The sequence below is a fragment of the Nicrophorus vespilloides genome, unplaced genomic scaffold, assembly GCF_001412225.1.
Source record: "Nicrophorus vespilloides isolate i.1.1-1 unplaced genomic scaffold, Nicve_v1.0, whole genome shotgun sequence".
NCBI lineage: Eukaryota > Metazoa > Arthropoda > Insecta > Coleoptera > Silphidae > Nicrophorus > Nicrophorus vespilloides.
In genome coordinates, this window is record NW_017095651.1 from 52,291 (window position 1) to 65,951 (window position 13,661).

Sequence of the window (13,661 nt, forward strand, 5' to 3'; positions counted from 1 at the left end):
TCCATCAGACTACCTTTCAAGACATCCAAACAAGGAACAGGAAAACAAAGACAATGTGGAAAAATATATCAACTTCATCATAAACACCAGCCTGCCAAAAGCACTGTCTGTAGAAGAGGTGGCAGAAGAAACAAACAAAGACAAGATTCTCCAGATATTAATAGATGCCATCAAATCCAACAAAAATGAAAAATGGGAACACTCAGGCTTAAATCCTTTTAAGAATGTAAAATAAGAACTAACAGTAAAACGAAATATCATTCTCAGTAGAAAACAAATAGTTATACCCAAAACACTACAAATAAGAACAATTGAATTAGCTCATAAGGGACACTAAGGAATAGTAAGGACAAAGCAGCTACTCCGAAGTAAAGTTTGGTTTCCTAACATTGACAAACTCACTGAAGAGAAAATAAGATGTGATGCCTGTCAAGCTGTGACATCACTACCAACTAAAAGGGACACTATCAAGACATGAGATATTCCAAGTGTCCCTTTTGAAAATATAGATTTAGACTTCCCTGGTCCATTTCCAAACAACAAATACATATTATTAATAGTCGATGAATTTACAAGATTTCCTTTTGCAGAAGTGATTCCATCAACAAGCTTCAAACACGTCAAAGATAAACTAGAACACCTATTCTTCACATTTGGAATTCCCAAAAGAATCAAGTCTGACAACGGGCCTCCATTTAACGGCAATGAAATACAGGTATTCACAAAGGCGTACAACATTTATCATCATAAAATAACACCATACTGGCCAGAAGCGAACGGAATGGTAGAGAGACTTGTGAAAACATTGAGATAATCAAATGTGCGCATCTCGAAAACGACGCCTTCGACAAACAACTACAACAATTCTCGATGAATTTTAGAAGCACACCGCATGCCACGCCTAATAAATCACCATTCCAATTAATGTTTGGTCGTAATATCAACTGTTATTTGCTAACAATCACAGTGCAGTCAAAAGCGAACACAGTCAGCCAAGCAAGAGAGAAAAAGGAAATGAAACGGCAAATATGAAAAGAAAAACCAAAGAACATCATTTAAAACAAGGAAAAGAAACTAGACATACTAACACCTAACTTTGACCCAAAACCATACACAATCACAAACATAAATGGATCTCAAATAACAGCAACATAATTAGAAATTCCTAAGAAGAAACCGGCCAGATTTAGAGACTAAAAGATTCTAAACAAAAGTGCAAACGTAAAACCTCATTACTTGTAAACCTTATTAATAAAAAACAGATAGGGGTGTTGTGTCTAAGTATGCCACCATACTTACACACCTAGAAATATCTAGTTAGTAGAAAAATAAAAACGCCTGTGCAATTTTATATTTATCAATCTTCCTACCCATTTGCAGAGGGCGCAGTGATATATTAGGAACTCTGGTTCGAGTTAAATCACAAAATGGGCTATGTCTTGTAGAGCAGTGCTCCCCAACATTTTTATGGGCGCGGATCGGTCAACGTTTTATAATTATACCGCGGCCCGCCCAGGTGAGGGATGTTAATATAGTTACATCAAAAAATGAATATAAAGTGATTTAGCATTTAACTCACTAGAATCTAGTAAGTTAAAATAAAATGGGCCGGTACCATTTGATCCGCGGACCAGTACCATTTGATCCACCGACCGATACCGGTTCACGGATAGGGGATTCTTGATTTTTTTTAATAATTTTTATTAAAAGAACGTTGAGTTTGTTTGATATCACTATCTTTTTAGTGTTTGAATCTTCGTATTATCCTTCTCGCATCAAAGCTATTAGTTCTGTTTGTAGTTCTTTTTTATATTTGATGTTCTGTATAGCTGACACATCTTTATTTTTTCGATTACACTATTCACCTTGTGAATAATGTCTAATATGAACCTAATCCCTTCTTCTGCACACACTACTATCGCCAGATCACCTTCTAAGTCTACTCCAATTTTGGGGGTGGTCTGACGACCTCCACAAAAAAAAAGAAATAAAAAACCTTACTCTTAATATAACTGCACTAAAAATAATTCTTAACTAAAAACTATACCACTTCAATAAAACTATATAACAAAAACTAAATTAAACTAAAATTACTACTCTAAACACTACTAAAACTACCGATCCGAGTCTCCTAAAATATTATTTTAGAAACCAACTGTCACAGTCGATGGTCAAAATCAATAGTTTTCTTTATTATTTGTTTGTGTTACTAGTATACTTGATTTTTTATATTGGATTTGTGTCAGGTTTATTGATAATTGATTGCATCGGGTTTGCACTAAAAAGGTAATGTTATAGTTATTATTTTGCAGGAAAGTGATAAGATTGGTGTTCTTTTAAATCCTGCTTCTCGACTTCCTGATTCATGGGTTTCCCAACGGTAAACGGCTGGAAATGATGATTCCAGCAGCTGCGTGGCGGAGCAAGAAGTTAAAGAAATTATTCCAATTTTTAGAAATGCAAAATTTGAATAGAAAATTGTATTGATTTTGTAAAAAAGTGAAATAAAATTCAAAAAGAACAAGAATAAAAATACAGAACATATAATTGTATTTCTTAAGCTGTATAAAAAAATCAATATACAAATGTACAATAAACAAATGTAAGTAGAAGGTAATTAATTTATTTTGCCAGTTATCATATTAAAGGTATGAAGGTAATTGTGAATCGATTGGTAAATGAAATCTGTTGATAATGTACAAAAAAATAATTATAACTTGATTTTGGGAGATATATCTGCATTTAGGGGGAAACATAATTGGTATAGGTATCTGTAAAGGAGGAATTGAAAATGGCGCCTACTGGAAGGATTGTGGAATAAATTATTTAAACAATCGGTTTTGAAGAGTTTTTTCAGGACTTGAATAGAAAAGTATTCTCATTGGAAATAGTTCCTCATTCGATACCTTCCAAATTACATAACATAACTAAATATTAATTTTAACAATAAAAATAACTAAACTTCTAATTTTCAAATCTATAACAGAGATCATGAGTGCTATACCTTTTTACCAGCTATTGTATATTGTTACCCCATTGAAATTCGTTTCGTCTTCTGGTCTTCTAAATTTTGCCAAATTCTGCGTAGTTTCTTTTTCTCGGCAATTGTTTTTTAAAATAATTATTGGGCATATCAATGATACTTTAGATTTCTTAATTCCAGTTTAGGTTTTCAATCTAAATCTCTATCTAATTTTGTTTTTAGGGGAATCTTTAGATCTCTTCTAGACTCTAACAACAGTCTGAAATTTTAGTTTATGTTCTGCAATAAATACATTTTTCTTGTAACTGTTAACTGTCCACACCAAGAAGATTTGCAAATGAATGTCGTTTATTCCTATCTTCAATAATAAAAGAAACAAAAATTTACTTTATTATTTTAATTGGGTTGATTTTGGTGCACACAGAAAACAAAACAATAATTTGAATTTGTGGTCTTAAAATTGAAGCTGTCATAATAGATTAAAATTTTCCTATGTTTATAAATTAAAAATTGACTGAGGCCTCCAAAATTTAAATTTATTAGATGCACCACATTCAAAAAATTAGTGTATATATTTTATTTTTTTTTATTTTATTATGCAAGCTTATGTCATAATTTCAAATTAAACTTAGAATTCCGAAATTATTTGAGTACGAAATTAAAAATAGGGATGATATTTTTTTTAAATTTCACTACAATGTTTAGTTTCAAATTTGAAAGCCGATAAATGCATTTCCCAAAAAAAAACTGAAGTTCATTCTATTAATATAAATATTATACTGTTGCCATGACCTATTAATTTATATTTATATAAATTATAATATAAATCGAATATTAATAATAATAATAATTAATACAATTATAATTTGCACCACCAATTTATTTTATTTGAAGAACTTATTTAAAATTTATTTTGTGTACGATAAAAATGTAAAATGTATATGTATGTAATGTAAATGAATATAATTTAATTTTTGACTTATTTTATGAGTGTAAATAATAAAAAAAAATGTAGCTAAAACGTAGCTAATAAATAAATATTTGAACCATGTATATATAGTAAAACAGCAGTCGCCAAACTTTTTGACCTCACATACCACTAAACTGAAAACATTAAATGTTGACGATTCTAAATATGAAATAATTTATACTTTGGGAAATTTATAAACATGCAATGGAAATTGCAAAAAGAATAATTAGAATCTAATAAAAACAGAAATTGATAGTATATTAAAATTACTCTGCGGACCACCAGTGGTTGATTATCACTTACCAGCTTGGTTGGTAAATGTGAGTTCAACTTACATTTATCCACCATTTCCGGAAAATATCCACATATCCTCCAGTTAACATGTATTATTAAACAAAATAAATTTGTTATTTTCTATATGAAAAAATCTACTCTATTATTTATTTTGTTTAATTATAATAAATTATTGTCTCTTTTAACATTAAAATCTTTAATATATGTACTCTACTATAAAAATATAAATCTGCGGTATGTTTGAATTGACTGTAATAAAAACACTTTTATTGTGCAGAAATGTGTTTCTGCTAAAATTTTAGCAGATACCTTAAATTCCCCTACTCCTTGTTCTCTTCTTTCATAAAAACATTACATTCTTGGCCGCATATATAGTAGTACAATGTTTCAGTTGCTTCAAACATTGAGAAGGATCTAGAGAAACGAAATAACGATTGAAGCCGTCGCCAAGAAAAAGAGTTCGTTGTTAGTAAATATTCGAAGCTGCAGGGAAGAAACGGCACTGTCAGGTCTTTTGTGAACAATCGGAGAGAAAAGTGGTGTAAAATTGTTTATTCATACGAATAAATATATTGGAAATTATTTTTTATCAATTTGGATAGTATTCGCATAATGTATAAAAAGCTGACAGAATAATAACGTAAGTATGTGCGTGAAAAAGTTTCAAAAGTAGATGGATTTGATAGAAAAAGTAGCGATCGAAGCGTCTTCATCGGTACATAACAAAAACTAATTTTTGCAAATACTGGCGTTTTAAAAAATATCATATTAAAAATGAAAAAATTGATCAAATTATTTTCATAAACAAGAAACAAATGTAAGTAGAAGCTATTTAATTTATTTTGCGAGTTGTCTTATTAACTTGTTCGTTATTATTTTTACAGAATCTAATGATTAAGTAAATGAAAATGTTTTAAATGTGTTTTACATTCAACAATACATTATCTATTATATAGTTTTTAGTTATTTTTTAGAATTTATTCTATTTAGATTTAGTATATGTATGCATTAAAATAATTATTTGTTAATAATTTTAACATATATTAATGAGGGAAGCTGATATGTATAGTATGCAAATCATTATTTAATGTAAATAATATAACATGAAAATGTTAAAAGTGTTTTTCTAAATTTTTAACAGAAATGCCTCAGGGTTCAGTTGTAGTTATAGAATTTATTAAATTATATATAGATAATAATAAACATATGAAACGTTATTCTTTTAAAGTGGGATTTGGAAAACGACTAATTATTGGTAATTTTAGTCAGATATAGCATGATTTCTTGATAAACTAATGAAAATATTTTACTATAATAAGCTAAAAATTAATTAGAAGTAAGGAAATTATGTACAAATAAATAAACTACTTATTTTTATTTCACATTTACAACTGTAATATTTATAAAGTTGTAATGTTTATGCATTAAATTTACAATTTAATTTAAGAGATTCTATCATATATAGATACATCATTTCTAATAATAACTTCAACTACTATGTAATTATTAAACTAATTACTTTGTAACTATTACTCGGAATTATCTTAGGAATATGTTTAGCAATAAAGACTTTCTTCTTGTAAGTGTGAAATTGTGAAGGTTCTGAATTAACTGTCCATACGAAAAAATAATGCAAATTAAGGTCGTTTATCTGTATCCCTAAATCATTTCTAATAATAATAATTATTATTGATTTTTAGGACTTCAGTGTGCACTGCTCATAGGATATATTAGCTGGTGCCTTAAAAACAACATTGTAAACAAGATAAAACCAAACGAAATAGTATCAAAAATATTAATATTCAAAAAATATAAAAAGGATGAAATGCACATTTATTTTACAATTTTACAAAACTAGTATGGAAAAAAACTGCATTTAAAGTATTTTTTATTTGTAAAATAAGTAAGACTCATTGAATGTATGTATGATAACTTTTTTTTAAAAAAGTGAAGACCACTTAAAAAAAGGCTCTTATGTTATTAAACGTAAAAACGTTTATTTTCTTAAAAAAAATTAATAATAATTGTGGCAAAATGAAATTTAACAGTTTTATAGTGTAAAAAACATCACACGAATTGATTAACGTTTTCCAATAATTATAAATCTATTTTCGTTTTTTTTTTAACGGATTTTCAAGCAAGAAGTAAGCAAATACACATCTTAATTATAAACTAATAATTAAGGCATCATTATTATATATATTTATTTGTATTTTTTAAGTAATTTATAAACTATAAGAATTTCGGTACTTCAATTTTTCATTTACTACGCATTCGGTTTTAAATATGTAAAAATCGAGGTGTACTTCAGAAAATCTTGGCCATTTTATTTCCCAGAAAACTGAAGTTTTTTCTTTAACATTACAATTACAAAAGGAAAGTATTTATAAAAGTGTTAATAGTCTTTTTTTTAATAATTAACAAAAATTAAAACATGATAATCAATGAAAGAATATCTCAGGTTTCAGTTGTATATTTATAGGATATATTAAATTATATATTAATATTAACATATAGCTAAAGTGAAAGAATATTTATATTGTAAATTCTATATATAGGTCAGAGAATCAAGTAGCCATTAATAAAAAATTGCAGAGAAGCATACAACACAAAATATATACAAATGTGTATTGGCTGCTATAGAAAAATATTATTCTCGAAGGCGGAAAAACTACTTGAACAACTAATTAATTTATAGAGAAAAAAATATTAAAAAACGGTTTTTTAATTCATTAAATTAAATTTATTTATTTGCAAATAATAATAATCTAAGAACAGAAAGACTGTGATCAATACCTGCTTTTTATGTAAACAGAATAATATTTATAGTAAGAGTAAAAAAAAAAACAAAATCAAACATTTTCATACAATAATATAACCAAAAGTTGCAAAGGGCTATTGACTATAAGTGTTTTTGCTCACTTTTAATATTATAAATAAGGTTTATTATTTATAATTATAAACGATTAAACCATAATTATATTATAAGAACTTTGCCACAAACATAGAAAAACTTTCTTCTAAATTAAGTTTTTTGAACAAAAAAGCCGCAAACAGTGGACCTTGCATCTGATCATATGTATGGAATTGCTGGAATGTGTCCATATCAATATTAAGTTTCGAATGGCCATTAATAACAATATCAAACAATTTCTCTGACATTTCAATCAGACGATTCAATTGGAGGTAGTATTGTTTTAGCATTAAACGTATACTTTCCTGATTATATTCCTGGAGGAAATCACTTATTATTAATTATTAATCTTATAATTTTCAAACATCTTCACTATAGATTCCAATTCAAGTTTGAAAACAGTCCAATACGTACATTCATATATCATAAACGACTTCGTCGCAAGACTTTCGCAAGGATACCAGCATACCTTAGCCTATACGGTTCGAAAGTCATAGGAAGATCTTTAATGACCAATTTGTTTCGATTTGTTACTTCTGTATTTATTTTGTCGAAATGCAAGAAGAACTGAGGCACCATTTCATTCAATTTGAATTTAATGAGTAAAACTTTGTCTATCTTGGAATAGCACATTTTATTTGTATATATTCTCGATATAACTCCAAAGAAGAAAATCACTGTCAATGCTTACCCTAAGCCGGTACTAATGTTGTGATACTACTGCCTTACCAGTCTATAGTGGGATCCATTAATTGAAATTCATAAGAATGCGCAAGCGCGTATACTTTTGTTTACTTAAGACAATGCCGATTTGTTTACTTTTGAGAATGCCCATTTGTTTACTTTTTGGAACGAGGATGACTATTCTTGACGCCATTGTATCAGAAACTTTTGTGATCTGTGGTACTGTGTTCCTTAAAATTTTAAAATGTCTACTTCAGGCTTCTTTTGCTCTGTTTGTGCAAAAACATATGCAAACCATTCAAATTTAAGGGCCCATGTAAAATTACACCACGCTGGTATAGTATAAATTATAATTTGTTTGCATTATTGTACATTATTTATTTTACAGATCAGCTTAATGAAATTGCTCCAAATAAGATTAAGTATAAATGTGAAATTTGTTCAGAAAGTTATACCTCAGGACTGAAATGTCCTTTATGCGAAGTTATTGATGTCAAACCAGCATTAATTCAACATTTTACATTGGTTCACAATATAGATATCAATATTGAATATTGACTATTGAATATAGATGAATATTGACTTTAAAACAATTGAAGAATTTAATAGCTGGAAGAAACAGATAGAAGAAGAAAACGCAGTATTCTTTCCCAAGCGCCACGGAACATTTAAATCTGCTATATATATCCGGACGAGATATCAGTGTCATAGGTTAGGAACATATCAAAGAGAAGGCAGAGGCCTAAGACATTTGAAGATTAAAGGCTCGAAAAGAATTAATGCGTTTTGTCCTGCATCTATAATTCTTGATTATACAAATGGTATTTACAATGTTAAATATACAAGTACCCACATAGGACACACAAATGAATTGTGTCATATTTCTCTTCCAAAGAGTAACAGATTGATGTTGGCAGGTAAATTGGCAAACATTTTGTTACATAAATTTTCAAGAAAATAACAATTTATTGTTCACAGATAAATTGGCAGAGAAGATTCCAATTGAAGACATTAGAGGTTCACTTCATGATTCGAAGTTGGAGCGAATTCATCTTGTCACAAAGCAAGACTTAAGAAATATAAAAAGGGACTTTCATTTAGGTAACTCCACAATTCTAGATAAAAATGATGCAGAGAGTGTAGATTTGTGGGTAGAAAAACTGACATGCGATGACTGCATCCCTTTTTTATAAAAGGCAGAATGAGTTTTCTTCAGAATTCTCTTTCCTAAAAGAAGAGGATTTTATGCTGATTATTATGAAACCAGGACAAAAGCAAATGCTCCAAAGATATGGGTCAGACTGCATATGTGTGGATGGAACTCATGGGACAAATGGTTATGGGTTCCAGTTGCACACATTATTGGTGTTAGATGATGCAAGAGAAGGATTCCCATGTGCATTTTTCATTTCAAATCGGTCTGACGAACAGGTTTTGGCATTATTTTTCTTGCATTAAGGACAAATGTGAGCTGAATATAAAGCCTAAAGTCTTCATGTTAGACATGGCTGATTCATATTATAATGCATGGATCCAAGTAATGCAACCACCTGAATTTAGGTATTATTGAATTATTCCTTTGGTATGAGTAACTATTTTTTTTTTATTTTTTAGATTATATTGTATTTGGCATGTGAAGCAAGCATGGACCAGAAATTTAAAGAAAATTAGTTCTAAAGAGAAACAGGTATGTATAGCCTGGAAAAGTTCGAAAACATTTTAATATTTATTAATTTCNNNNTAGGAATTTAAGGCACAGACACAAGGACAGTGAAAAACTAGACTTAGGAACAGTTTTGATTGGGGACAAAGGTGCATACGAGGTATATACTAAATCGAACGAGGTATTCACTGTTCAGGAAAACAACAAGACATGCTCTTGCAAAATATACTGCAGCATATGTGAAATGTGCATGCATGCATATTCTTGTACATGCAGAGATTACAGTATCCAGTGGAATATGTGCAAACATGTACACTTGGTACAAAGATACAGGAAGGAATATCCAGAGTCCATTCCAAAATCAGAGGAAATATGTTCGGGTATGTTGCAATTTGAACCCAGCATAGTTCATTACTTTATCTTTTATTTCAGATGATGAAATTGACCAAGACTGTGGGCAAACACAATCAACCAAAGTAGACGTTATGTCGTCTACTTTGGTTGATTGTGTCAGCAGGAAAGAGGAAGTCAAATCATGCTTGGACCATAGTAAACATTTCTTATTCAAAAGATTACGGGCAGTCATGCAAAATGTAAATTCTACAGAAGAGAGGGATAGGTTTAGTAGATGGATTGATTTAATTCAAGAAGATTTTAATCCTCAAAATAAGAAATCTTCACCATCAACCTCCTCTGCACCATCAACTTTCTCTGTACTAGCAACCTCCACTTCACCATCAACCTCCTCTGCACCATCAACCTTCTCTGTACTAGCAACCTCCTCTTTACCATCAACCTCCTCTTTACCATCAACCTCCTCTTTACCTTTAACTTCCTCTTTACCATCAACCTCCTCTTTACCATCAACCTCCTCTTTACCATCAACCTCCTCTTTACCACCAACCTCCTCTTTACCTTCAACCTCCTTTGTACTAGCAACCTCTACAACATCAACACACAATAAAAGAATTAATACCCAAAGGAGGTTGTTCTCCACAAAAAAAAGAAAAATTAGCAGAAAAGAAGAAAACAAAGAAAACGTAGACGTTTTATCTTTTCAAATGTTGTGCAATCCTAATCAATTCAGTATTAAAGAAGATTGAAGACCAAGAATTATTATTTAGTTTATTTTATATATTATATTTTTATGTTTATAAATTACAATTATTTATTTTGGTGATGTGAGTAACTTATTTAAAATTTCATGATTCAGTTATCCGCATGCGCACTTCATTAACTCCAAGTGAATGATCGCTCGTTCGAACGTAACGTAACAAAACTATACCCGCCACGCTTGCGCATTCTCATAAATTATAGGTAAAGATTAGAGAACAGACTCGCTTCTGACAATGTTGAGCAGAGTATCATCCAAGAGACAGAAGACGACACATCAACTCATCAAGTTTTGTAGAAATGGATATTTGTGAAGTAATTCCATCGCAAAAAGGAAATGATAAGATTTGTGTTCATGGATACTTAATGGTGAAGGAAAGAAACCGGGAGGACATTTGTTATTGGTGCTGCGATAAAAGAAAAATAACGTTCTGCAAGGCCAGAGTGACCACAATACTTCTGAATGGACAACATTACATTCGAAAAAGTGTCGATCACAACCATGCACCTGAAGCAAGAGCTGCCAAAATTGGCCAAATTATTGGTGAAATAAAAAGGCAAGCACTAGATACAAGAGATCGGCCATGTCAAATAATCCAAATAATCAAAATATTCTACTGTATGCCAGCAAAAACTCTCTTCGTCAAATAATTCAAAGAATAAGGCACGGAGAGAGGCCACCAGAGCCGCAATTATTAGAAGATATAAACATACACGACAATTTGAAACGTACATTAAATCGAAATTTCTTTTTAGTAAGGGATTCATCTGTCGGAGAAGGTAGAATACTCCTATTTACAACGATTGAAAATGTACAACACTTATCGCAAGCAGTTTAGTGTGTAATGGTACTTTCAAAACCGTTCCAACAATTTTCTATCAACTGTACACTATACATGGCCCAGTTGGCAATGAAAATTCCAGAATTTTGCCTTTAGTATATGCTCTAATGACACATAAAACGGAGGGAATGTATAGGAGATTATTTGAAGACCTAAATGATTTTGCTCAAGAAAACGGCGTGGTATTAAATCCATTTAAAATATTGACTGACATGAAGCTGGCAGCAATCAATGCATCAAAACAAGAATATCCGGACGTTTCAAACAAAATATGTTTTTTTCACCTCTGCCAATGTGGGTGGAGAAAAATTCAAGCAAGTGGATTGACGATGAGGTACGGCAATGACGCGGAATTAAGTCTGTGCCTGCGGCATCTGTTTGCGTTGGCTTTTTTCCAGCAGAAGAAATTTCAGGAGCCTATGAAATATTGCGTCCTCATTTGCCACCGGTGATAGATTGGTTTGAGAGTAATTATGTTCTCGGAAGAGTAAGAAGACACATAAATGGTGTGCCCATTCGAGGCACACCATTATTCCCTCCAGAATTATGGTCACTTTTCGATTTAGTGGAACAGGGAATTCCACGTACACAAAATATTGTAGAAGCATGGCATCGCAGATGGGAGAACTTAGTAGGTCGGGCGCACGTTGGATTACATAAAATCATAGAAGAATTGCAAAAGGAACAACAACAAGTCGAAATTCAAATTGAATGCATTATTCGTGGAGAACAACGTGTAAAGAGAAGACGAATGGATGTCGAACGAGAAAATAGAATCTTGACCATTATATATGACCGCCAAAACAGAACATTAATGAATTATCTTCGCGGAATGGCTAATAGTGTTTCATTATAATTATTTTATTCATTTATGTATTATAATAAAGATATTTTTAAAAATTCTTCGCTCGAGTTTTTTTTTATTTCTAGGGAGTAAGGCTTTGTTTATGATGATTAATAAGTGTTCCCACGAGAATCGGAATATTCAAAAATGTATTTCTACGTATCAATAGGATTGTTTACGCTTGGTGGAGGTTTCTTTGCATTTGTTTCTTTGTTTATGGTTATACAATAAAACGTATAGACTAAGGGACTTAGGAAATACATAAAATGTAAATTAAAAATATTTAAAATAAATTTCCGGGCAGTATTAATGTATTTGTTTTGGTTGACTTATTCATAATAAAATTGAAAAATAATCTAAAACTTATAAGATTATTAATTGTTGTTATTTATTGTTAATAACATAAACTAATTTTATTTTAGAATATTTCTTATTCTTAAGTTTTAAATAACAACAATTAATAATCGGGTAAAAAAGAAATATCGACCTAGGTCTTAAAAATATTTTTTTGAGTATCCGTCGTACCTATATTAAAATATAGTAGAATAATTTAAAAATGTTATAATAATAAAAGACACTGTCGGGATTTCGATTGTCGGGATTTTGATTGTCGGAATTATGGTAGTCGGATAGACAAGCTTTCGGTTGTCGGGCTTGCGATATAGACCCCACCAGCAGAAGTACTGAAACCGTTGAGGAGACTTAAGCAGATTCAAGTGACGGATGTGGCCCATATACCGAGTCTAAAATATCTATAGCGCGTTCATCCGGCAATACTACTTATAATATGAAGATATATTAATACAAAGTCCTTGTTAGTGTTGTTTTACTCGACAGCCTGACCATATTTATATCAAGATGACACGGGTGACAAAACTCTCCAATAATAAGAAGAAGATAATATAATATTACATAATTTACAGTTGGCAATTGAGGCTAAACCTGTAATATTTTTGTTTAAAATGGATCACTGCTAATTATCATACAACTTTGGTATCCTTGAACTAGTATTTGAAACGAATTTATAACATAAGTTAATTTAGTTGCATATACAACAGAATAAAATTTAAATGAAATATGTATATAAACGTTATGTTAAAAAAAGATGTTTTCTTTAATTGAATTGATATATATATATTTTGAGCAAACTCTAAACAGGTTCTCTTGCGGGCGAGAGCAGCTGTAAATTTTAAGAAGTTGGTAACCCATTTCCTGCGCGTTATATGGTATAAATCCAAACTTTGCGAAATAACAGAGTGCAATATTGATAAAATTTATTCGCCAAGTTGTGTGTTTCAATAAAGCCGTCCGTGTTTCCGGAAAACTTGAGAATTGGCCGCCAACTCACATATAT

At 30.5% G+C, this 13,661-nt stretch overlaps 1 protein-coding gene across 1 annotated transcript; it reads left to right on the plus strand.

Moving 5' to 3' along the window:
- The first annotated feature begins 7,895 nt into the window (after positions 1-7,895).
- Positions 7,896-9,234, plus strand: LOC108559057. Its single transcript, XM_017916189.1, has 3 exons — positions 7,896-8,180; positions 8,234-8,762; positions 8,824-9,234. Exons 2-3 carry the CDS (start codon positions 8,417-8,419, stop codon positions 9,036-9,038), a joined length of 561 nt encoding a protein of 186 aa, XP_017771678.1. The 5' UTR covers positions 7,896-8,180; positions 8,234-8,416; the 3' UTR covers positions 9,039-9,234.
- Positions 9,235-13,661: the final 4,427 nt, after the last annotated feature.

Excerpts from the sequence above, each read along its gene's own strand:
- LOC108559057 (XM_017916189.1), top strand. The coding sequence starts at position 8,417 with ATGAATATTGACTTTAAAACAATTGAAGAATTTAATAGCTGGAAGAAA. Across the intron at positions 8,763-8,823 it reads TAACAGATTGATGTTGGCAG|ATAAATTGGCAGAGAAGATT; the intron begins GTAAATTGGCAA and ends TATTGTTCACAG.